Source organism: Ambystoma mexicanum, chromosome 6q (assembly GCF_040938575.1).
Source record: "Ambystoma mexicanum isolate Mex_15411 chromosome 6q, UKY_AmexF1_1, whole genome shotgun sequence".
NCBI lineage: Eukaryota > Metazoa > Chordata > Amphibia > Caudata > Ambystomatidae > Ambystoma > Ambystoma mexicanum.
In genome coordinates, this window is record NC_090937.1 from 1,044,593,451 (window position 1) to 1,044,620,769 (window position 27,319).

At 41.6% G+C, this 27,319-nt stretch overlaps 1 protein-coding gene across 4 annotated transcripts in view; it reads right to left on the bottom strand.

The window, feature by feature from the left end:
• The window catches only part of ZDHHC2 (zinc finger DHHC-type palmitoyltransferase 2), a 1,080,498-nt gene that overhangs the window by 710,323 nt on the left and 342,856 nt on the right, over window positions 1-27,319 (bottom strand). For 3 of the 4 annotated variants that reach the window (XM_069631586.1, XM_069631584.1, XM_069631587.1), the window contains exon 2: window positions 2,753-2,779. The exons of the other annotated variant lie outside the window; for it this stretch is intronic. In XM_069631586.1, coding sequence (XP_069487687.1) covers window positions 2,753-2,779 — 27 coding nt within the window. The remainder of the gene's footprint in view (window positions 1-2,752; window positions 2,780-27,319) is intronic. 4 annotated transcript variants of the gene reach the window in all.

The window sequence follows — 27,319 nt, forward strand, 5'->3', positions numbered from 1 at the left end:
ATAAATAGGCCCATAGGGAACAGCAGCCTACAGCACTCAGAGGCACTCCACGGGTCTTGCAAATTTGTATGGAGTCCCTTTTCTAATAATGAAGACCAAGTTGAGGGTGGTTGCCTTCAAAGTAATCCCACAATATCCACATATTTCACACAGAATAAGGGGGTCGTTCAGGTCTGATAAGGTATAATGATTCATTGGTTTGGAGAGTGTATTTCTAAGGAGTGCTTTAAAAATAACAATGTAATATCATTGGGCCATGTGCATCACATGGTTAAGTTATTTGGTAATGCTACCTTTCTGAACTGGATAAGGCTAGACTGTTGGCATAGTATGGGGGCTTTGTAACAGAACATACCATTTTCATGATGCAACACCATATAGACACATGGTTTTCTCAGGTAATCAAACACTGGATCCTGCCAGAACACTGCACAGTCAAGAGTCATGTTCATTATAGTTTCCTATGGTGCCCTATAGCAAATGATAATGGCCAGTCCATTCTACTATATAATTGTTATGCTCACTCTCTCCCCTCCACTGAAAGCTATGCTAGCAGGCTCAGGGTGGAGAGATTCTTTGCCACATTTTCCTTTTGTTTCCCCAACTTTCATTCAGCACGCAGCCAACTCTTGGCTCGGACACCTCTGTTAGCGGGCTCAGCATTACCAGGTCTCTTGATGATTCCTCATAAGGGAACTCATTGTGAATAACAGGTTTTTAAGCCCCCACAACTGACAGGAACTCTTAAGCACATCTTAAGGGCATCACACATCCATTACTTGATTTTAAATAATACCCAAAACAAATTGTATTGCTAAATGACAAGATAATTGACTTGTCCAATATGGAGAGTTCTTTATTCTTTTGAAGACGTTTTTTGGTCTAAACACGTACTACCATGCATAAATCCCAGGAATCACTACCACACAACCTTTTTGTTGTGAACTATGTCTGTTCTGTTTTGCTCTGCGACGTTCACCCTATTTGCTATTTCCCACTTACTTTTCCTCAGTTTCCATTTGACCCCACAGACCATGGTCTGGTTTACACCCTGGATGGTGTCACAATTCACCTATATGATCAAGGTTTTGGCACTTTAAAATCACTAAGGCAGTGATGTATGCAGTATAAAAGCCAATTAACATAACACAACATACCCTAATGAGGAGCTTTATAGGATAGACACTGAAATAACTTCTACATTATAAATGTTAGATTCATCTGAGTAGAACCCTTGGCAGAGTAAGCATTTTTGATGAATGTATTATTAGGATATAGTTGCTTTTTCGACCGCACAAGGCACCATTTCATCCTTGCTAGTCACCCTACCATAAATGTCTCTGTATGAAGTTTACTATTGGCATGTGAGTAATTCTTTCAATCATAATGTATTCAGTTGTTGACCCTTGACTGTTGTATTTCGTTTTCTACTGATGAGATAATTGTAATGGTAACTGGCTCATATTTAAAGGCTACCAGGATTGTCTGCTCTGTTGTACAAGAGACCTTAATCAGACCAAAAATGATTAGGCCAATCCTACTAATTAACTTTGAATGAGATGAGGCGTAGGCTGTGGCCTGGGGGAATTCTGCACATCATGTGTTGCACTTAGATGTATTTTGGGGGTAGGAAATGGGTTAGACTTATATGTGGGCATAGAGGACTCTCACACACAGACAGCCTGATCAAACAGTGGCATCAATAACAAAGCTCCACCCATGCACCATGTCAGTGGACATCTGCTGTACATATCAGAATGCCACGATGGCCTACGACAAATTCGGTCTAGCTGGGCATAACTTTTTCACGTCCTTACAACAAGCTTTAACACCTCTGCCATCAGAATACAGTGATGACCTACAACAAAAATTCGGACCAGCTGGAAAAAATGAACATTCCCTTGAACTCTCACACTCTTCTGACCTCCCTCAGTACCCGTCCAAATGCCTGAGCTTTTGGGTTGCTGACTGGATCCCGGCCAGCCCCCTCTAATTAATTACTTATCTTGACCAAATGCACACCTGCATTCTAAGCCTTTTCTGAGAATTTCCCATACCCTGGACTACGGTCTCCGAGGGTGTTCCCCCCACAAGCGCATTGAGACCATAGTAATGGGAAAAGGTGCTATATAAATGACTACTACAATATACCAATGCAATACATCAGGTCACGAAGGAAGCAATCCACCATAGGGCGCATTCCTTTACCTGAAAGGAACTCCAGTCTTTTTAATAGGATTTCTTGACTGATGGTATTGTATGCGGCAGGGATGTCCAGTAGGATGAGTGCACTTGTTGAGTCATTGTCCCAAATATAGCAGAGTGTGGATAATGTTCACCTTAGTGTTCTGAATCTATGCTGTGATTCTTTCTACACTGTCTTTAGGGTGGCTATGGGGAATGGACACGTGTATGTTTCGCTTGTGTATCCCATTGCCAATATGAAGGACCTGCTGCTACAAAATGCAATCGTTGCACAGCCAACTAAGCCTGTGATATTTTTGGATGAATAAATCAAGTACCATTGAACAGAGTAAACATACCAAAAAGTATTACAGTACATATAGTGAAACATAGAGTAGTCCATGTGTCAATTTTGGATGAATCCCTTTGATTTCTTTTCTATGTACTTATTACCTTGCATGACTGCAAGTCATGCAACCAAAAGCAGACCGTTGAAAGCCTCTCACTTGCAAGAAAAGCACCTAACTAGTGATTATTTAATTGAAACCAATAAAATACACTGTCATACCTTTTTCTCCAATATGGTCCATGGAAACTGGAAAAAATCAAAAGAAAATTAAATTACTTATCACTCTCAAACAGTAAGTTAACTCGCGATAATTACATTTGACAATAAAGAGGTGTATAACCTTTTTGCAATCTAAGACCTTATTTGCTTTAAGACGTGGATATTGCAGTGAAATTAGTATCAGATTTTACCTAAATTAATCTCAGAGATCTCATGATTCCCCTTTGTATTTCACATTTTCTGCAAAACATTTTTAAGAAAAGGAGTGGCAGTTTGGACGAGGATGCATGGGGTTAAGTGAATGGGAGACAGGTGCTAGGCGAGTGCAAGGAGAGCGGGGGCAACTGTAGGCTGAGCATGGGGAGGCAAAATGACAGTGTCCCTCTGCCTAAAGTGCTCAGATATTGTGCATTTCAAGGTTGGCAGGAGTCGGTCAGCATTCCAAGCTCCCTGAGTGGTTGTGAGGCAACTAGTCGTCACGTCCTTGGTGATAATAGTATATGAAAAATGATACTTAATTCCAGAGAGACTTTCTACAAGTAGTAATGGCACAGAAGAAGAATGCCTGAAGTGCCAACTGAAGGAATTCAATGGCATAAGTATGATGGAAGAAAGTATATAGCATACAAACAACTGCCTGCATGTGGGCATCACCACATGGACTTGCTTTTCTAGAGAAAGCCAAACAAGCTCCTTTTTAGTTATTTTGCCTAGCCAACACTGATGGTGAGTTAATGGTAAATTAAGTCAACTTTTAGGTGTATGCAAATATTTCAGCTGGGTTTTTAATTGTGAAAAAATGGAAAAGTGATGTCATGCTTAGAATAAAGGGATAGCTAGGTGACCTGGGTTGGCTGCAGCCCAACACCTGTGTACAGGCACGTTATAAATGACTTATATCATATCATATTATATCATATCATACAAACTATGGGAATAGCCAATTTAACATGGGATAACAAAGGAACATTATAAGGTTGTCTGTGAAAACAGGTGGTGTTTGCAAATGCCACCTGTTATTTCTGCCTGACTGACTATGTGCCATGCAAACATTTACCAACGGGTTATGCAGACACGCGGTGTCCAGTCAACTGGTCGACAACAAACTGGTCGACTGCAATTTGGTCGACACCATTTGGTCGAATGCCAAATGGTCGATTTTTTTTTTTTTTCATATATATGTGTTTTGTGGGTTTTCGTGTGGGGAAAAAAAATAAAAAAGAAAAAAAGGGGGCTGGGGGGGGGACCCCCCCACAAAAACCCAAAAAATGGGTAAAAAAAAAAAAAAAAAAATTCGACCATTTGGCATTCGACCAAATGGTGTCGACCAAATTGTCTGTCGACCAAATGTTTTCGACCATTTGACTGGTAACCCAGACACGCGGCTCAGAAATCCTCCAAATGGTATCTTCATTGTGGAGAATTTCAAAACAATGTTCTTGGAGTGAAGGCTGTGCCAGCATGTCCCTTTACCTTCATTAAAAAGTAGTCAAGAATGACCCTTGTGTGGATCCCTGACAGTTGTACAGTAGCAGCATCATCTGATACTGCACAGAAGAGATTGTTATTCTCAGAACGAGGGTCAGGATTTACAGAAAGATATTGAAAACTAATCATGCAGATTTTCAGAAATCCAGAACACTGCATTTCTGAAAATCCACACCTATTACCAATGTGTTGGCAGATTTCACATTATCTGTTGTATTTCCCATCATAAAGAATACTGTGGTTACTGCATGTGGTAGAGGTAGAGGTAGTAACCATGTGCAGTAATCCAGAGAAAACCAAGCAAGACTCATAACGAGATCATATGTACAGTATTGGCCAGTATCTTTTTTTATTTTCTACATTGAGGGGAACAAAAAGAAAACAAACAGAGAACAGGAAGGTGTAAGGAAAAGTCTAACGATTAAAGCAAAACAAATATTGATTACTCAGTGAGTTCTTGAAAAAATTGACTCGCGTACCCCGTTTCTTTGGCACATTTTTAACCAATCCCTCGTGTACTTTGTATATGAAATGCTTATGATGTCTGTGCAAAATGAATTTGCACTGCAGTACACAGCAGAATAGCAACACCACACCAAGCCACCAGCAAGAAGCACACGCTCTGTAGAGAGACACACTTTGGAGCCACACCTTCGCCTTTCAGAAGCAGAGACAGTGTTTTGTATATTTTTAAGAGAAGGGAGAAGAGAGAGAGAGAGAATGAAGAGTCAGAGCGATAGAGAGAAAGAGTGATGGCATCGTTTGTAGCAATACTTTAACCTTTTAGAAATATCTTTCAGCAAGGAGCAACATTTCGCCGTCAAGGGCGAGAGACTCACGAGAGTGGGAGAGAGTGTTAGGGAGAGTGATGACAAAGAGAGAAATAGAGATAGCGAGAGAACGAGAGCGAAAGAGAGGCTGCGTTAGGAGCACCACTTTCTAATTTCAGCAATACCAGACACAGGGCAACTCAACACGCGTCACATCTATACAGAGGGCCACAACAGAGCACATTTATGGACTAGAGATTGCATAATTGGAGAGAGAGAGTCATAGCCAGAATGAGGAGTCAGTACAGCAACAGTACAATGCAGCTCAATGTACAGCGCAGCAAAGTATCTGCCATCGCACAGCACCTCATCCGCTAAGAAAGTAAAGCTTAAGCATGTAACTGCTGCAACAACACACAGAGCACTGAGTCTCTCAAAGAGTGAATCTCAAAGCCCACACTCCTGTTGCTGAACCGAGAGTTGTCAGAGACAACGCAGCTCAGATAGTGGCCTAAAATAAAGTGAACTGGGAACAGCCCTTCTGAAAGAGCGAGAGAGGCGCCAGTCACAAATGATGCCTCCTGTTGGATTACCTCTTGCTCACTGCCATGATGAAAAGCATGCACCGGCGAAGATGCGAGGTGTAAATAAATACCCTCTTAAGAACATTTTCCAACAGTCTAAAAGTGCATTTCAGACTGCAACCATTTCCAAGACCTTTTTATTGAATTTAGAGACTGGCTTATCAATGCTGGAAATCTGCGAGAACTGTGATTACGTGGGAATTCTCTGCATGACAGTGCAAAAAGGTCTGATTTGTAAATCACGATTTTCTTCAACTATTGCCCGATTAGTATGTAAGGATAATAATACACATCCACACAAAAATGCAGCAAAGTTGGAACTGTGCTCATGTAAAAGACAAGACCTAGATCTTAGACCTTTGATGGCAAGACACCATAGGGTGTTTTGCATCAAAATAAGTCAGAAGGTTGTAGAACGCTGATTGAAGAACATAACAAAAATGCACAGATATAGGATTTCAATTCAGTTATGTCCCTGGGTCCCAAGGATATAGCAGCATGCACTTGTGTATTATAGAAGACTGCATTGGATTTAAGTGAGTGTATATGCTAGCCATAGACTTATTTACAACAAGGCTGACTATGTCCACGACTAGGGCAGCAGATTGCCAGAGGAGCAGAATTGTATTGCAGTTTATTTTCAATGTTCTGTTTGTCATTTATTAAATATAAAGCCAGTTTATTTTCTCCAGGTCTGGCTGATCCACAACACTGCGAGTCATTTTGAGCTGTTTGTAATCATCCCAGTCTTGATGGCCAAACTTGTATATATGCTTGATATTTACAAAATCTTTGATAGGGTGACTTTAGTTTTTGAAAAAAAGATAACGTGTCCCAAACCCAGTGTGCTTTAGGTATTTAGTGATTTAGTCATAAAACTCTCACAGACATGTATGACATATATAAAGCTCTTTGGACAGTCTTATCTTGACAAAATGCTGTTTAATATGCAAAACAGCCACCAGCCCATTGGTTTTATTGGTACCACTTCACATTATCTTTGGAGTTATTTCTAATCAATGCACACATGCACTGTGTTAAGCAATCACTTTTATATTCAAATACATGAAAGTATGTTTTTAAACCTTCGCAAAAATGAGGTTTTCCCTTCAGAAATGTAAAGGTTAAAAATGATGCATCGTTTTAAAATATTAAACGAATGCATGCCTATGCTTCAGTCAAGCACAGGGTCCCCACAGGCGGCACTAAATGATGTTCAGAAGCAGGCATTAATTTCCCTCACCGACCTTACAATTCAGCGTTTCAGTGGCCACACAAAGGGTGCAAGCATGACATGGAACATAGAGAAGATAGAATGGTGAAGAGTAAATCTGAATGCGCAAGTGCATCAAGAAACCTGTGAAAGGATCCGCAAAGCCATAGATGGGTGAGATCAAAACCTGCGTGCCAAAGGTACACATTGTTTCACGGCTGTAAAGGTGTGCCATAAAGATATCCATTCAGCCATCTTTACAGAAACTGCTCGTGCTAAGCAGGTAAATGGCATCTGCTGGGTTTATCATGTGTCTTTGATGACATTCTGCTGCACGCTCAGTACTACCAGGAGAACCAACTGCAAAGTATGTCACACAACGCATAACTGTAATGCTTATAAGTCATCTTTACATTAATTATATTTCAAATACTAGGTAGGACTTTTACTGTGAAACAGTTATTCAAATGACAGCAGGACATTTATATATATACCCACACCTCTCAAAATTGTCCTATGTATTGTACAGTCCAACCTACTCTACAGAGTTAACACACATTTTAAATTACTTAAAACGCAAGCTGGCAAGACCAATAGCCTAAATCACGCCCACAAAGGTAATATTGTGCTTGAGCGCACAAACAGCAATGATGTAAGCAGTATGTACCACTTCATTTGTTATAAAAGGTGCCTGCATTGTGCAGCTACGAGGAATACTGTTGCTTCTCACACATGAATGTTGAGAGTCACAATTATCCATTACTCCACTGTGAATGCACAGCCAACGATTCCAAGAACCTTCTCCAACTGTCTTGACACTACTGAGGTGTTTATGGCGTGGGGAGTTTACAAATTTCACTTGTGATTTTGCCATATTTTAACAGAGTTCCAGCACAAGGGATTAGATGTACATCGGCTGCAGCAGGTAAATTGCCTTATTTCCATTGTGCCCCCTGTTAACACCAGAGCTGTAATCATGAGAAGGGGTTTGAGGTCTTTTTATTCAACATTTTTATAAGATGTGCCTGTACCACTTGCATATATTTCATATGTAAACTTTACCCTTTGGAAATACTGCATGTAGAAATTCAGCTATGTTGCATTAATATTATAGACCAGTCTAGGTGCTTGTCATAGAGTGACAGCAGGCAATTTGTGAGAGAAACCAGATATCAGCATTGAAAACAAAATTCCTCATTCCAACCTTCTCTCTCTTGTGTCCAGTTGGCAGACAGCTTATGTTCTTATCACTTCCTCAAAAAGATTGTTTTTGGACTTAACCAAAAGTAGACAATTAGACATAACAATTACCTCTAGTGCACTTAAATGTAGAACACACTGCCTTCTCCAAATCTTGGGCAGCAGGGATCTGAAAACACTCTTTCAACTAACATAACATAGAAGATGACAGGCTTGAATTAATAGAGAATGAATATAGAGAGGAATAGAGAGGAAGCAATAGTTTTCTAATCCCTGCAACCTTAAAAACATATTTATAATGTTATGGAGCCAAAATGGGGAACACAATAGGGGTGAAGGGTCAAAGTTTGGACAACGTAGGAAGAGTTTGTTGAAGGGGCAGAATCTGGTGAAGGTGCAGAATCTGGCAGAGGTGGAGTAAATTTGGTGGTGGGGATGCATGCACTTATTTGGGCCATGCGAAGCAGAAAGCCTAAATACTGCATTGCTGCTATCAATTTTGTTTAACCAAAATAATGTGAAATGGAGGGTAGAACCAAAGTCTCATTCAAAAGGCCACTGCCCTTTGCCATGCTTTCACTTTATTTCAATAAATATATATTTAAAAAACTGAAAAGTTTGGGGGTAACTTGAAACTTAGCCTTTCTAAAGCCTAAACCCATTTCGGGAATGTAAACCGCGAGACAGAGGACACACAGAACTATCGAGATATTTTGCTTTCAAACTAATTCTGAAAACAAGGCCTCATAAAAGCACTCCAAGATGCTGGCTAATGTATAGCTTCAAATAGACCTGTCACATATAACATTTCAGACACCCTCATAAAATTCATAAGCTGACGTCATGAAATTCTTTTTCTGATCACCATGATCAAAAGCAAAAGAAACCTTGCCTTGACATATTTTCATATCAGCAAGGATAATGGGCAAGGGATCCAGCAATAGTGCCATCTGCAGGCCAAAGTCAGCTTTTCTTCATTTCCAAGCTGAAAATGAAAACGAATGGATGGTATTTTTAATCAAACGTTTTATCTCTGAGAAATCTTGTACCTGTGAAGGGAGCTGTTAGAAACATGAAACAAATGCCAGACTATAGATAGAAAATATGTCATTTTACCCCATGAAAAAATCCTGGGTGTCATAGAAAATTTTGGAGAAACATTATTATCTCTGAAAATATCTAACCCACAGAACAGTTAACATCTTGGATTGTTCCCTCTGGCAGAGACTACAGTGATACTGATTGTATTGTGCTTGTACATTCAAATCAAAAGTTAGGTCAAAAAAGTTAGATTTATATTTAACACTAAGACAGAGTTACCTCTCCCTTCTAGATCATAGGACTGACTTGGAAAGCCACAGCTTGTCACATGGCTGGGGAGGAGTCATAGGTATAGGTTAGCTTGTACCCAGAATTGAGGGATTAATTGAGAAGGGGAGATGAATAATGAAATATCTTTTTGGATACAACCGAAGAGAGGGGATAAGGGGGTGCTGAAATGAACCATTCTGGATGACTTATCCATATGGAAGTGGGTCCAAGGAGATGTAATTTCCTTAAAGAAAAATGCATTTTTTTTATTGAGAGGCGCAAATTAAAAACTGTATGCATTTTGGTGCAATTTAGATGCAGACTGTTGTAATATTAATCACCATTAAATAGAATACTTGACTCATGCCAACACAGAAGCACAAAGGCCATAGTGTAGTCATCACACACTATCATCTTATGTGATATCATGCAAAACTTTGCAGTCGGGGTGAGTCTAGTCATCAATTAGATGTTTGCGAAAATATAAATTATCATAGAGAATTCATTTTATTCATAGAGAATCGTGCAGACTATTAAACCTCTGCAATCCCTTGTTTTAAAATGCACAGGCAGATACGAGGGGTCAGAAATGAGAGGTGGACACAAGGTCATCATATTGTCAACATTAGACATTATATTAACAGAAAGATGTTTGGATAAAGGCTCAACTTTTACTATCCTAACTCGTCCCTTCCTATGAAACTAAAACTAAAGAAGGCTGACCTAGTGTAAAAATAAATCTGACCCTCACACTAACATACACAATCAAAAGGTCCAAGGAAAATATTCTGAATTTCTATTCAACAAGAATGTGCAAAACTTAAACATATAACTTTAACTAAACAATCCTTGTGTCCAGGGTTTGGTTCCTTTCCCCTGGATTATTTCAGATTTTTTTTCAAAACTTACTGTTTCAACAATAGTCTCTTAAAGGCAATGCACATGCCTCTTTTTCCTAATACTTTCCTCAGGATAGCAAACCAAATGTCTCTTTCACAACCCTGGTTGGAATATAACAAAGAGAAAGTCTTTCCTACTTTTCAAGATGGTTAAACAAATGTCTCTTCTCCAGTATGGGTTGAAGTATGGCAAAGGGCAAGTCTTGTCTTATTCTCTGGTTTATAAGATGTTCAATTGAAACAGCAACTTAATATGTCAAAGTTTCTCTTTAACATATCCGTTCAAAATCGGTTTCCTGGTGTACTCTCCTGTCAGGAAACTTCTCAACTGAATCTCTTGATATCCTGGTCTACTCTCCTGCCAGGTATATCTCCCTTTTGGCTCATACAGATCCCTGGTGTACTCTCCTGCCAGGAATCTCTTTCCAAAAGGGTTCACTACCTGATGCTCATATCAGGTCTCTCAGCAACATTCACATTCCTCTTAGTGATTACACAATTGTACTTCTTCACTAGTGAAACTTTGTTGACTTCAGTTATTACTTGTGCCAATTTCCCCCATACTGTCATCCCATATATGAGTGTCTGTTCAAGCTCTGTCTGTCAACCTTTCTTTCAACACCTCTTCCCCCAACTGACATCTCATATCAGGAGAATTGTTGCCATTTTGTTTCTTTTACAATGTCTTGTGGCTTATGGCAATGCTGATTCCAGGTTTCCCCCAACTGACATCTCATATCAGGAGAATTGTATCATATTTGCCCTTTGGTTCTTTCTGTAATGTGTTTTGGCTTATGGCAATGCTGGTTTCTGGTTTCCCCAACTGACATCTCATATCAAGAGAATGTATTTATTTATTTGTACAGTTGTAAAGTGCGCAAATCCCACAGGCAACTAGGCGCTAGCACTTAAGAAGTTGGTTACAGGTTATTGGGATTCAAAAGAAAAAAAAAACATTTACATAGTAGTAAAGTCAACAGTTACACATCCAAGATATACATTCAGAAGATAGCTACTGTTACATTGGTTAAGAATGCTTAGTGTTTGTCATAGTGGTGGTGGGGTTGTCAGTATTGGCTCAAAGGACTATGTGGCAAGGTGACAGCGCTGGGAGGTCTGACCTAAATAATAAGGTTTTGTTTTTTTCTTAAAGACCAGTGGGATGTGTCATTTCTAAGTTGCGTTGGGAGTGTGTTCCACATTTTGCGTGCAATCACCGGAAAACTTAAGCCTCCTGCTTTCTGCCTTCTGTTTCTAGGTATGGTGAGTAGGTTAGTATAGAAAGACCGGGCAGGTCTATTAGATTGAGTTTTGCAGATCAAGTTACTCAGATAGGCAGGCACGTTGTTAGATTAACATTTGTGTGTGAGCATGAGAATTTTAAATTTGATTCTGTCAGGGACTGGGAGCCAATGGATGTTCCTCCTGGTAACCGAGATGTGATCGTTGAGGGGGATATTCAATGCTGCTCTGATAGCATTGTTTTGTACAATTTGTAGTTTTTTGATATTTCTAGTACTCGTTCCCGCAAATAGTGAGTTGCAATAATTGATCCTGGAGAGTATCAGGGCTCTATCCAGGGTGATAGAGTTGTGCGGCATGAGGAATGGTCTGCTGGCTCTAAACAGTTTAGCTGTACAGGCAGCAGAGGAAACTATGGTGTTTACCTGTCTATTCAAGGTGAGGGAAGAGTCGATGTAGAACCAAAGAGTTTTTATTTAGTTGGCGATCATGATGGTGCTGCCATCGATGTTGAATGAATCGTACCATGTTTCTCTTTGCTGTTGAATTCTATTTGGTCAGTATTCAAAAATGCTTCTCAAATGTTCATTAATGTATTTGCACGTCCCGGGGCCCCCTACTTGTTTTGGTTGACTCATCGGTGGTTCACTGTGCAGCTGCTGTGAGGAGGTACCATCGGGCAAGCTTTCCCTTCTTGGCAGAGTCTCTTGTGGTTCCGGCGTCGGCAGGCCAGCCCTTCGCTGATTGAACCACTGCTGCTCTGCAGGACAGTGTCTCTCTTGGTCCTGCTGTGCACAGCTCACTTTCTCTTCACCAGAGTTCCTACTTTCTGGTCCTAAACACCTCCAGTTTGTTACCGCCAGACACATATGGTTGTCTCTAACTCTACACTCGCTTGCCACTCCATGCACACTGCCGCCTGTCTCCTCTCTCCTTCTGTTCTGTCAATTGCAGGTGATTTTCACGTTTAAATGTCCTGCACAGCTGACTTTTATCTTACAACTAGACTGCATGTTACACTTGGTTTCATATTTCCTCCACATTGACTCCTTGCTCCTTTTCCTCGTCTCAGTACCTTAGGCTTTCTGGGACTTAGAGTCCAAGGAAGTTTCCACCAAATCTAAGTTACACTGTTCAACAGTTGCATTTAAATTACAATCACCATAAACATCAGATGTTGGATATGTTCTAGGTTTACCACATACACATGAAGACTGAATAGGGATTTATTTGGAAAAAGTAGTTTTCAGAGTTGTATAATTAAATGTTTTTGAATAATGACGGCATGCCATTAAAAGCTCTGGAGTTAAGGGATCTTCCTTACAAGAAAGAGAAGAATACCACGTCTCTCCTGTTGTAATCACCACTCTCCCCTGACAGCCATCTCCTGCCATGTGACCCACCCTCAGAATACCACCCCATAGTATAGATCAAGTTGCGGCTGCCTTCCCCTGCCCAGATGGGAGTAGACTTTTGGTTGGGGATCAGTGATGACTACGCAGGATTCATCACATAGACTTATGGGTAATGTGACAGATAAAGGGTGTTTTAACATTGTTCACTTTAGTGGGGTGGATTAGATATCCAGCCCAAACGTGTAGAACCAAGGACAAATTAATAGGAATAGCCTGAAAACGGTTACCAGTCATTTGGTCGAAAACCAAAGGATCGAATGCCATTTGATGGACAGTCAAATGGTCGATTTTTTTTTATTTTTATGGGGGGGTTTATTTTTATGGGGGGGTCCCCCCAACACCCCGTTTTCTTTATTTAAAATATTTTTTAACCAACCAAAACTAAAAAAATATATATAAATAAATAAATAAAAAAATCGACCTTTTTTTTTCGACCATTTGACTGTCGATCAAATGGTCATTCGATCTTTTATTTTCGACCATTTGACTGGACACCCCTGAAAACTACGTGACCAGGCATATTGAAAGCTGTTCATGCAGACAAAGATTGAAAGTAGTATCCACATGTTTATTGAACGTTGCCATTACATGTGTTCAGGGAAGAACTGTCAAGATTGGGTTCAGTGTCTGAGAGGACCCTCAACTCCTCACCTCTGCCTTCAAGGCTGTAAGATGAGGTTCCCTTCTTCTTCCCCTTCCTTCCTCTTTTCTTCTTGCTGGTCTTCCGTTCTTTGAAGAGATAGGGCCTGTCGCGGTGGAAGCCACTATGTCGGCCTGTAGAATTGGCAGACCAGTGGCCCCTACGCCGACATGCAGGGGAAAGTCCTGGATAGGCACAAAAACCCCAGAAATGAAGTTGTGCAGAGAGGGATGCTCTGAGAGGGCTCCGGTGGAATTGGAGGTAGCAGCCCAGATGTAAAGAACAACAACAGTATCCAATTCTGTGTGTATGCTGGTAACAGGTGGTGAGAACGGAATCTAAAGGCTGTAGGAAGTATGTCCAAATCTAGGTGCAGCCACGGAAGAAATTCTGGTAACACGTAATGAGAACTGAATCCAAAAGTAGCAGAAAAGTATGCCCCTATCCGTGTGCAGCCACGGAAGTAATGCAGAAAAAACACGTAATGAGCTTGGAACCCAGGGCAACCGGGATTAAGAAGCCTGGACCCGGAGGGACAGTGAGGAGAGAGAGAGCCGGAGGAAGGAAGAACCAAGAGGAGAATTCCTGAGGTGTGCAGGAACCCGAGAGGGAGTGCTTATAAAGCACCAGGAAAGGCACGCAAAAACAGGCAAAAGAGAGAGTGTAGAAAGCACAAGGGCCTAGAACACAGCGTCTGTCATCAATGATATTTGTGATGTCATCTTTGATGTTCTGGGTGTTAGTCTTAGCAGTGCACGGTAGTGGTACAAGTTATGGTTGCTTAGCTTACCATAACTGGCGAATTTCAGGGGTTTTTTGATTTTACTTGTAACCATAACGTCCTTTTAACAAAGTTTTTTTACTGAATTTCATAGGTTTTTAGTAGCGCAACTTAACTATAACGTCCCTTTAACAAAGTTTTTTCATTGAATTTCATAGGTTTTTAATAGTCCAACTTAACCATAACCTCCCTTTCATAATGTTTTTTCCGTGAATTCAATAGGTTTTTATTAGTGCAACTTTACTATAACGTCCCCTTAACAAAGTTTTTTTCATTGAATTTCATAGGTTTTTATTAGTGCAACTTAACCATTATGTCCCTTTAACAAAGTTATTTCACAAGTGTCAAATGTATGCACATACAATAGTCATATAACCTAACCCCCACTTGACAAAATCCATATAGACTTTAGGAAAACATTCATATATAGAATCTTTTTGCAAACTTTTGTGTAGATTTGTGAAAGTGCTCCACATTTCTAAGCCTTTACAATATGTTGGGACCCCCCCTCTAATTGTGCCCCCTCTTGACAAAATCCCACCAAACATTGCAAAAACATGTATATCCAGATCTATAATGTTTTTGCACACCTTTGTGTGTGTAATGGCACCCCATTTATAAGCCTTTAAATTAAATTTGTTACCCCCTCTAATTTTGCCCCCTCTTGACAGAATCACACAAAACTTTGCAAAAACATTTTAATATAGATCTATAATCTATTTACAAACCTTTGTGTAGATTCATCAAATGGCACCACATTTATAAACCTTTAAAATAATGTGCCCCCTCTTTACAATATCCCACCAAACTTCCCAAAGGCATTTATAACTAGATCTATTATCAGTTCCCCAACTTAAGTGTACATTCGTCAAATGGCACCTCATTTATAAGCCTTTATATTATTTTGGGACCCCCCTTCTAATTTCGCCCCCTCTTGACAGAATCACACCAAACTCATTCGGAATCAGGTCAAGAATACAAGTGCAAAATATCATGCAGTTAATTTGAGTGGCGGCAAAGTTATACGCCATCCAAGAACTGCTTTTCACAAACCCTGTAATGCAGAGGTGTCCGTGAACTTCACAGGAATGTTTGCAGACTTTCACGGCAAAAAAGCCCCCTTTTTTTGCTTCTTTCAGCCATATCCCATCCCATCCTCAGCACCCCTCGGTTTCCCAGAGATTATTTGATAAGTTTGACAAGTGCAATGTTGTGTTTTAATATGTTTTCACTGCGATGTCCACGGACACTGGCCGCTGTCCGCGAATCCAAGATGGTGGGCATTTCCAAAAAACTGATGCACTTCACGCTTTCCACCATCCATCAGCGGGCGCGTCCGATGTCCGATGTCGGCGGACACCATGTTGCCCTGTAAGCCAATCAGAGTCCTGTCCGCAGAGCGAACAGGGAAGTGTGTCCGCGGATATCACAAATCTTTGTGAATTACATTTTGGTCGTTTTAAAACAACCTACTAGACAGATTTTCACCAAATTTACAAAGGCACGCTTTCGGGACCAAGCTGACACTCCTGCCGCAAAGTTGGTGAAAATCCATCCAGCGGTTTGGGCTGTAGGCGTGAGCAAAGTTTTTCTCCATTCAGTCTATGGGAAAAAAGAAATTCTGGGACCCCCCTATAGCTTTGCCCCCCCTTGACCAAACCTCACCAAGCTTTGCAAAAAAATTCAGAGTGGACCATATACTTTTGCAAAGTTTGGTGAGGATTCGTCCAGGGGGAGCAAAGTTATAAGCCGCCCAAAAAGTGCTCTTCTTATGGGTTTAGCAACTTAACCATAACTACATGGCCGCTACTGCAGGCCATGTAATATATATATATATATATATATATATATATATCTATATATATATATATATGTTCAAGGAAACAACTTTAGTTCCTAAGTAGTTAAGGGGAGCAATACATTGTAAAAAACGCTTTGAAATTCAAGGAAAAATCTTTAGTTGCAGGGACGTTAAGTTGAGAAACTAACACAAATAAAAATAAATAAACCCCAGAAATTCAGCTAAAGCCACCCTAACCTTGCACCCCCTATTGCACAGCCTATGACCACAATGATGACAACACAGATCACATTACTGATGACAGCACTAATTACATGTTGTATGAGAACACTGATGACATTACAAATCACCTCATTGATGCATCACTGGTGACAACACTTACTACATTTAACATTACTCATTACATCAATAATGGAATTAGACATAACCTCATTTATAAGTTATCTTATGAAAAGTTTGATTACCTTAATAACAATTTAGGCCGTGGACTTGGCCATGACAAAGGCTAGGATCACTGGCCAGTACAAAAGGCCATAGTTAGTGGTCAGTTACTGTTAAAAAATACCAATGTGCATGGTCAAAACACATGCCTAGTAGCCCATCACTGTTTTAAAATACTAAGTGGGCAACATTTAAAGGTGAATTCAGTGGCCATGGCTAAAGGCCATACCTGGTGCCGATTAATGTGTTAGGATAGACAGTCAGCATGGCCAAAGGCCATGGCCACTGGCTAGTATTGTCTTGAAGACAATGGCTAGTGGCTGGTTAGTGTAAATAATATACAATGGGTATGGTCGAAGCTGGTTAGTGTTGTATAATACAGAGCGGGCACTGCAGAAGGCCATCACTTATTGCTTTTTATTATTTAAAAATATACAGTGGAAATGGCCAAAAGATGTACAAACTGCTCAAGGTCAAAGGTCATCACTCCTTTCCTGAGAAAACTCTCGGAAAAGATGGCCATATTCCAGCTTACTCTCCACACTGAATCTGTTGGTTGTCTCCATGACAATCAGCCTGGCTTCAGAGGCACGGAAACTGCTCTCCTGAACACATGTGAAGATCTGCTCTCTAACCTTGATTCCAGCATTTCTTCTGTCCTCATCCTCCTTGATCTTTCCTCTGCTTTCAACGTGGTCAACCACACCATCCTGATCAATCAACTCTGTGAGAACCTGGCTATCAAGGATCAGGCCCTGGAGCAGCTGACTTACTTCCTCTTGGACCGCCCCTCCCAGGTCCAACTTGCTCCCTTTCTCTCTGCCACCTCTCTCTCTACCTATGGAGTTCTCCAGGGTTCCATCCTCTCACCCTGGTTTTTCAACGTCTATTTGGTCCCTTTGGCCCACCTGATATCTACCTTCTCCTCTATCTTTCAGTGTTATGCGGATGACACTCAGTTTTCCTTCAGGCTCCCCTCAGCCTCCTCTCCCCTCTCGCTCATTCCTGATTGCCTATCCGCGATTCAGGATTGGTGCACCTCCGAAAATCTCTACCTTAATGCCAGTAAAATGGAAATCTTTCTCATTGGTATCCCTGACCCTGCTTTCTCTCTCATACTCTGGCCGTCCGCCTTGGTCCCTCTTCCTTCGCCTTCCTGCGAGGCTAAAAACCTTGGTGTTATCTTCGACTCCACTCTCTCTCTTTCTCTCCTCACATCACGGACACAGCCAAGATGACCCACTACCAGCTGCACCTCCTCAAAGGAACTCTTCCCTTTCTCACTTTCTCCCAGAAGCTCACTGTCTCCAGAGCCATGATTATCTCTAGACTGCACTACTGAAACAGTCTCTTTCTCAATCTGCCTTGCTCTAATCTCTGACCTCTGCAACTAATCCAGTACCGGACTGCAGAACAGGACTTGGGCTCAAGCCTAGGGACTGTATCTTTTCAGCCCTGAAATCTCTCCAGTGGCTCCCGGTGGCTCGAAGGATCAACTTCAAGACCCTTTACATTGTCCACAGGGCTTTCTAGGGCTGGAGCCCGCACTACATCCAATGCACTCTTCCAAAACACCTTCCTTCTCGAGCCCTTCGCTTAGCTACCTCCAACTCTCCAAGGGTTAGACGCTACTCCAGGCAGAGAGTGGGGGTAGATCTCTCTCCTCTGCAGGTGCCTACCTCTGGAATGGCCTTCCTGCCCCTCTCAAACTTGAGCTGGACCACCTGAAATTCCAGAAACAGCTCAAAACATTCCTTTTCTCCTCTGCTTTCTCTCTCTCCCTCCCCTGCTGACCTACCTGACCTACCTGTCTGCTGTACCTACTGGTTGCTTGGGGACCCTCAGAACCTCAATGGGTACCAGGCTCTTTCTTGATCAGTCACACTTCCACTGTCTCTGTGCCTACCAAGCACTTAAGGGCTGTAACTGTAACCCGACAGTGCCTTGTTCTCTTTGCACTAGCCAGAGCTGCGCTGCCCCGCCTGCACTTAATCAGAGGATTGCTGCACTGTTTTCCCCTCCACTCCCCCATGTACTCACCCTCCACTCGCACAATCTAAATGACACAAGGCCTAGTAAGATCATTTGTCTTGTCCTCCCTCCGTTGTCTTGTCACACCTAGAAGCACTTGTGTATAGGTCCATTATAAATGACTTATCATATCATATCATAGTGGCCCATTTATGTTAGAATGTATAGTGGTGTAAGGAAGGTATGCTATCAAACAGTAAGACATACACAAGTGATCACAGTTCAAGGGTGTTTATTGAACTTCAATTTGGTTTGAAAAATGCATATGTAATCCTAACTCTAAAGATGGGATCAAGCTATGACCATCAAAAAATTATAACGCAGTCCTAGCTGAGTATGTCAAATAAAAGGGCCTATACTAATAAACCTATTACCAATCCTTACTTCTAAATACAAATAGTGTGGGAAACCATGTTATGCAAAAGAAAAGTGTTCAAGAAATGATATGTCAGGATAATCAAGCCGTTGGCTTCCCTTCCCCACGTTTTCAGCATGGGACAAGGCGGCACACTCGAGCTTAGCACAGTCTCTAGCTTCTCTAGCACGAGTATGCACAGGACTTCAGCATCAGGGCCTTCTGTGCCAAAGTCTCTTTGCCATTCACAGTCTCTTATTTCAGAGGGCCTGATGCAGAATGACAAAACATTAAAGTTCTTTTCTTCTCAGGATTTGCACCTTTTATTCATGTGGGGAAGTGTAATGTAAGTCAGGTGTGTGTGTGATGGTCAGTAATTGCCTGTCCATTGTATTGGGACTTGTCAGATATACTGCTCGTGTGTTAGTCTGTTTTCTCTCATAGCGGGCTGTTCGTGAGAAAGTGTTCATGTTGTAAAGGAGGGCGGGGGTAGAGTTCCTAAATATCTTACCTGGAAGGATGGGATAAACGTGTTACAAGGAAGGGGATATGGTGACCCACTCCCCGAAGACCCCTCACCCAGGTGATCCCCCCACACTGGTCCACCCCCAGGAACTGGATTCAAAAGCGGTGGCCGGGTACTGGCCATCGGGATTACAGATCCCCGGGCACTAGTGGGTAAGGCACCTTCTGGTTTCTCACATGACCTTTCCCTATACGATGTAGGCACATCTGCTTCACAAGGAAACCCGCAGAAAGGAAATCGGAGTTCCCCTGGTTGTAACCTTTTCGGTGCTCCACAGTGAAACAGTAGGGTTGCAGGTCTAGGAACCATTGCATAACTCGAGGGTTAGAGTCCTTTCGCTGGCTTATCCACACTAACAGAGAAAGATCTGCAATAGGTTTGAATTTCCTTCCTAGGAGATAGTATCTTAGATGGGTGATATCCCAATTGATGGCAAGGGCCTCTAATTCTAACAAAGAGTTTTTTTTACATGGGAAGAGTTTTTGACTAGTGAATAGGATAGGGTGTTCTAATCCAACACAAACTTGGGACAAAACTGCTCCTAACACTGTAAGATAGGTGTCACATTGTAACACAAACTCTTTTGAAAAATCTACTACCTTTAGGATCTGGTTCTGGCACAGGGGTTGTTTTAATCTTGATAGTCAAATGAAGTCCAATGAATCTTCTGGGATTTGCTGTTCTTTAGTTTGTCTGGCAACCTGTCTGTTCTGTCTGAGAAATTAGGGATAAACCTACAGTAATAACCAATTAACCCTAAGATTGCCCTGAGGTCTCTCTTTGTTTTAGGCATGGGGGTATCTAGCACAGCTTTCACTTTTTGTCATTGAGGCTGGCCTCTATCATTCATTACAAAGAAGCTGAGGTATTTCAGAGCTGATTGCACCAGCTTGCATTTGGATGGATTGCCATTTAAGGCGCCTCTCTGAGGGCTATCATAATAGTAAAGAGATGGAAAAGATGGTCTTACCAAGTCTTACTATAAATGTCTATGTGGTCAATATAAGCCCCCACAGAAATCAGAATATAGCTGTAATATCCTGTCCATAATCCGCTGGAAAGTAGCAGGGCCTCGTGCAAGCCAAAAGGGAGGATCTTGGACTGGAATAGTCCCAGGGGCGTCAATAAAGCTGTCTTTTCCTTATCAGGTCCATGCACAGTCTAGGGTTGATGGGAAGGATGGCATTTCCGAGTTTATCAATCAATTTGTCAATGCACAGCATGGAATAGGCAGCAAAGTTGGATATGGCGTTGACCTGTTGAAGCCAATGCAAAACCTCCAGGAATTATCAGGTTTTGTGACCAGTACAATAGCGGAGGACCATGGGCCTCAACAGGGATCAATAATATTTGCGATTGGCATATTGTTCACTTCCTCAACCACTATCTGTCTACGGGCGTCTAATGGAGCACTTTTCCCTCTGGAGTTCTGATATAATAAGTGCCTTTCACTCTCCATGGTTTCTCACAGAATACATCGGGGAATGTCGTAACTAAATCTTTAAATCTTCTTATTGTTGACTAGATAGCTCTTGGGGTATTAATTCAAAATTATCTATTTCCTCTGGTACCAAACAAGACAGTATCATGGCATTGGCTGCAGAAGGATTTTCTCCTCACGCTTTTAAGAGATTTACGTGGTAGAGATCAGTCTACTATTTCCTGTCAGGTTGGGCTATTTTATAGGTACAGGTCCCAGTTCACTCTAATATTTCATATGACCAATGCCACTTTGAGACAGGTTTATTTTCAGAGGTAGGTAAGAGGACTAAAACATTTGTCCTGTTGAAAAAGATCTTAAGTTTACTGTTAGGGAGAATTCGCAGAAATGTGCTAATTCCCTCTACCTTAGAGACCCCCAGCAACATTGCTGGATTTTGAGGACTTGATTTCTTTAACCTAAAGAGAGTGAGACCCTTTTCCCCACTGTCTCAAGTATTTTAATGTGATTTTGTACACTGTGTTTCTTTTGGTTGTGGAGCCTGACAAGCTCCATAGGCATCATTGTTTACATTACAGAGAGTGAGACCATTTTGCCCACTGTCTCATGTATTTTAATGTGATTTTGTACACTGTGTTTCTTTTGGTTGTGGAGCCTGACAAACTCCATAGGCATCATCGTTTACATTGCTACAAATCTGAAGTGACACAGGGAAGTCTTTCAGATTTCCCAAAGGTTTAAATACCTTCTCTGGGATAAACTACTGTTTCCCAGAGCAGTAAAGTGAAATTGACTTTTCTTACATCTATAACTTTCTGGACCCAACACACCCTATCTTATAATAGGGTGCTGGAGGGGTTATTTAGTATCCCAATTGTCTAGCTTCTTATGTAACATTTTTATGTTACCCTTTCCTCACTGAATGGCTGGTGGCAGTGGTTTACTTTTACTACCATTATGGGATTTTACCGTGGGCTGCGTTCGCAGCCACGTTAAAGCACCTATGGGTGCCATTTTTGACAAAATGCCACCGGTCTTCTTTTTTCACCATTTCTTTGTGGAAAGGCCCTTATTGAGATTTACCCTTTCCTCACTAAATGGCTGGTGGCAGTGGTTTACTTTTACTACTATTATGGGATTTTACCGTGGGCTGCATTCGCAGCCATGGTAAAGCACCCATGGGTGCCATTGTTGTCAAAATGGCCCGGTCTTCTTTTTTTGCCATTTCTTTGTGTAAAGGTCCTTCTTGAGATTTACTCTGCCTGCCAAACCAGGATATCTGGCGGGGACAGGAAGCAGGTGCCCGGAACTCCCTGTGATTAGTCTCCTAGGAGACAGGAATGCGCTCTTAGGTGATTGGCCAGCTGGCTGTCCGGCAAAGACAGCCACCCTGCTGGGTGACTGACAGCTAGGCTGCAATGAATGGGAGCAAGCTGCATAAAAGGCAAGGCTTTTTGGCTTGGAGGACAGAGTCAACCACTGGACGAAGGAATACGAAGAAGAACTTGAAGAGGACGCCTGCTGCAACTCCTGGACCATTTTTTGCCTGTGAATCCCTGCTGCTGTGCTGAAACTCCAAATTCGTATCGACAGAGAAGCCCCTGCAAGGACGACTTCTCCCTTTGCGTTGGTGTGACCAATAAACTCCAAAGTAAGCCAACTGGGCATCCTCTCAAAGCTGGTCGAGTTTCCACTGCAGTCGCTGCTGGAACCGGATAGCCAGGGAGAGGAACACCAGTTTGTGTGCATTGATTTTAAGCTGACCAAGAGCTCCAGGAAGATCCTCCGGACTCCCAGGAAGCAAGACTGACCGAGCCTGAGTCCTCTTAACAGAGAGTGCGACCCCAGACACAAGGAAAGCCCATCTCGACAGCCAGGAACCACAGTATTGCTATTTGCAGTAGATGCGAGGAGCTGAAACACCGAAGTGCCTCTTGTTTGAAGTTTGCCGGTTGCATGCAGTGACCGTCCCATTGCAGTGCAGGAGTCTCCAGAAGTCCTCCCTCTTGTCTCCATGACTGAGGCCCAGGAACAGTGAGATCTGCAGAGCTGCACAGGAACAGAAGTCATCTGCTGACTTTTTCTTCAACCTAAAGGTACTGTAAAGTCTAAGAGAACTTACTTCTTGTTGTGTAACCACTTGTCCTCATTGGAGACTTGATCGGTTGCATCTGTAGAGTTGCTATCAGCTTCTTTACTTCACAAGCCTAATCAGCGTGGGGCCCTATGGTAATTGCTTCTATTCTACCAAGACTTTGACAACATTGTGAAAGACTTTCTACTTACCTGCAAGAAGTGCTTCAGTTCACCTTGACTGTTGCTAACTTAACATTGGCTGGCCTGGCTGCCTGAATGACTCTTCTCTCTTCTGCTTATGTGTTTTGCCTTCCTTCCAGTAAAGGATTACCTGACTTTGCAGTGGGGGTTATTGAAAGTACTTACCTGCTTATGAATCCTTGTGTGAATACTTGATTTATTCTGATCCCTCGTTTCTTTGAAATTCTCCTAAGGAGGTCTGAATGCAAACAGTGATATATTAATGTCCACAGCACTCTAGTGTAGGTAGTGTCTGTGAGTCATCCCAAATGGGTGTCTACTGATTTAGATAACTAAGAGTGTGTATTTTTGGAGTGTATTTGCGTGTTGTTTTATATTGCTCCCTTCTGAAGAAGGCTTATTCTAACTGATGGTAAATAAATGAATAATTGTTTACTCAAGAAACCTTGTGTGTAAGAGTTTATTTGAATAATTGTCACTGTGAATCTCTGTGTAACTCCCCTACTGCTTACATTGACCCCCCTTGAGATAAGCCTGGCTGCTCAACCAACCTGTGTAGTACAGACTTATATCAAAGGTTGAGTTCCTATTGCCAGGAGGTCATGGTTGTTGTAGTGCACCCAAAGGGTACTGCATACAATCTTGCCTAACATTTACCTTTTTGTCGTAGCTGGACCTTTTTTGTGCTTGGGCTTTTTTCATTCAAGTATAGACTAGATTTCAAAGAAGTTTCATATGCTCTCATAATTGGGTAGCTGTTTGTGAGAAGGGAATAGGTGCCTCTTCTTTTTCTTACAAGGTCTCCCGGAGCATGTCTAGGACATCTCTTGGTTCTGTTCTCTACCATAAAGTAGTTTGAAAGGAGAGAATCCGGTGGACACCTGAGGGCTCTTCCTTACTGCAAATAGGGCCCAGGGAATCATGCGATCCCAGTCCTTCCCGTCCTTGTCTGCCATTTTTTTTAGGATCATCTTAAGTGTTTTGTTAAATCTTTCTACCAACCCGTCCATTTGGAGGTGGTAAACTGAGGTTCTTAATGTGGAAATAGGGAGCAATGCCTTGACTTCACCCATGAGTTTGCCAATCTCTCCTTGGACGGAAAAGCTTTAACGTAGCCCAACCAGAACTCCAGGATGGTTAAGGGTGATGTCATCACCTTGGGCATTCATTTCCCACTGTCCTCAAGCCCAGCGGCAGTCCCAGGGAGCCGCGGCAGGGTCTCCATCCCTTCCCTGAGGGGACTAATATAACGCAGTACAGCCAGAGCTCCAGAATGGTAGGGGGTAATATGCCTGGCCTTGGGTGGCTGTTTCCAATGTGGGTTGACTCTTCCAAGCTAAGGGTTTCCAGGGTGCCCTGTCAGGGCCCCCGTCCTTTCCAGGGTGCCCTGTCAGGGCCCCCGTCCTTTGCCAGAGAGAAAAGCTGTAACCCAGGCCAGCCATAATTACAGGATGGTCGGAGGTGATGTCTCTGGCCTTGGGCACCTGTCTACCATGTGGATCGACCGCCCGCAAGCCCAGGCTGCACGTCTGGCTGGGCTGCGTTACAGATTTGCCTGAATATTTCCTCATTGTTCTTATCACCTTCATTGTCTAGTTTTCTCCTTCTATGTTCCTATGCTACAAATGCTGTGATACCCAAGGGTCTGGGAGTTACACAAATGTAAAAATAAAAAATACAATTAAATAAAATAGTATGACATTGTTTGGATTTTTAATGATTTTATTTTAGTAAATCTAATATGTGCCCATTTAAAAATCCACCCAGGCATTTCCTAAATCCAGATGGTTGCCCATCAATTCTTCCACTTCCCTGTATCCATATTTCCAATCGTTTTAAGATGAGTGCAGATTTTATTTTACTATATACATCGAATAACACAATAGGGGAATAATTGTGGGGTTTGAATCTATTGCCTTTTTGTGAAATAGATTTGGACCAAATGGCACACCTTCCAAGAAGTAGGAATTATCCAACTCTTTAATATTTGTTCAAATAGCCTAGCCAGGATATTTACCCATAACCAAGGGTCACCCTTCAGAGTAGAGCTGCATAGGCCACCGGGGCTCGAGAGGATTTGACATTCTTTATTAAATCATAGATCTCCTCATAAGAGAAATGTATATTCCAAGCAGTGGTTTGCTGTTAGGCTATAGTGGATAGATCCAATGGTACAGATGAATATAAGATCTTAAATTATTCAATCCAGGTAGTTTCTGAGAATTGAATACTATTGGTGCAATCTTATCTTATTCTCAGGAAGCTAATGCTAATGCTGCACCCCATCATGTGCTGCCATTAGGCCAGTCAGGGCTATTTCTCCTCTATAAATCTAACCTAAAATGAACTTTCAAAAAGTGAGGGACTCAGTAGTGATGAGTTGTAAGATCAGCTGGTAGAGCGTGGGATGTGAGTTTAATAGCAAAGAGTTTACCCCAAGAAATGGAAATACATTTTAATGAAAGTGTTTACTAGATGGCGAAGATCACTATCCATCACAAAAGCCCCAAACCCATTTATTTTTAGGTAATAGTGCTCAGCAACATTCAATCTTAAAAGATTAAACAGAATGACACATCAGGTGTTACAGTCCTAATTCACAAACAGGATGGGACCGGCCTGTAAATATAAAGCGCCATAAATCTGACAAATTTCACTTTTTGGATCCAACAAGCGGCTCAGATGAATGTGACAGTGACTTCAATGAAACAAAAACATGCAGTAAGGTGATTTCCCAGAATCCCAAAAGAGTAGAAAGCGTGCACATGGGCATTATAGGTACTACAGATACATTATCAATAAAGACTGAAGGAACTGAGGGAGATAGTTCAGATTCTCCAAACAGACTGAGAAGAAACATTCTTTACTTCAAAAAGAAATGGCATGCATTAAAAAACAAACAGATACAGCAACGTATGATGAATGGGATCTAGAAAGCAACAGTGGGCATTGTCTCTGTTACAAGCGGTGGCACTGCCCTCTCCAACCCTTGAGCAAGTGAGGACCAAGGCAAACATTGCATGATGGAAATGAGAGTCTGAACTGCTGAGGCATATTAAAGAAGGGAAGACCAAAAGGGAACCATTTTCTAGTGGCAGTTGGAGTCAGCACGCTGAAAGCACATTGAGCCAGTGTGAGCAAAGATTGTCAATCCTCGCTAGGACATGAAGTGAGAATTCATGAAGCATACTGGCCCGACGAAACTTATGGGAAATGTTGTCTTCTGAAACATAGGATTCATAAATCCTAAAGCACATTGAACAAGTGAGAGTCAGAACTCTCACTCCATTATGGGACTTGGAGTCAGAACTCCTACATCAGACTGACAAGGGAAACTAAAGAACAATGTTGCTTTCTAGAGCTTGGAGTCATACCCCTAAAGCATATTGCGCAAGTGAGAGTCAGAACACTTGGCACATGCTATTAATTGGAGTCAGACCTTCTAAATGCAGATTGGGCAGGTGAAGCTCAAGGCTGCTGTAATATAGGACTCATAACCCTAAAAGCATATTGAGAAAGTGGGACCAAACATGCACTCAATTCGTACAGGGACTAGGATTAAAAATGCCTAAATCAGAAAACCACAGGTGTGTTGGAAGGTTACATAAAGTTAACAGTTATTAGCACATGGAGGTCATTTTCGACCTCCTCTCAGCCAATTAGAAGGTTCAGAGAGCAGTCAATAACTACTGGTATTTACTGCATTCGGAACATTCTGATTCCAAAAGCAAACAGTGAAACAACAATGCAATTTTCAGGCTCGAAGTTTTTCAACAAGACACTTCCTCTCTGGAAGGAGCTTTTTGCTGCAACACTCTATTTAACACAACAAAGAGAAAGCTAAAACATGAGAATATATGTTCATGTTGTTATAGAAAAATCATTTAAATCAAGTTTGCAATTTAAATACTTAACTTGTGAAGACAACCTTGTTTGCATATTACAAAATAAAAACACATGTCATTTGCTAACTCAGTTTGTCTATTTATTTTACTCACTGTTAAAGTAACGTGTTTACTTTTCCAAAAAAACTCCAAAACATGTATTGATATCAGCAGATTTTTTATTGTCAATCCTATTTTCTTAAAGCAATTTAGTATTGTCAAGAATAGCTCTTCAACAGATTGCATGATTTTAGTAATTGCAACTGTG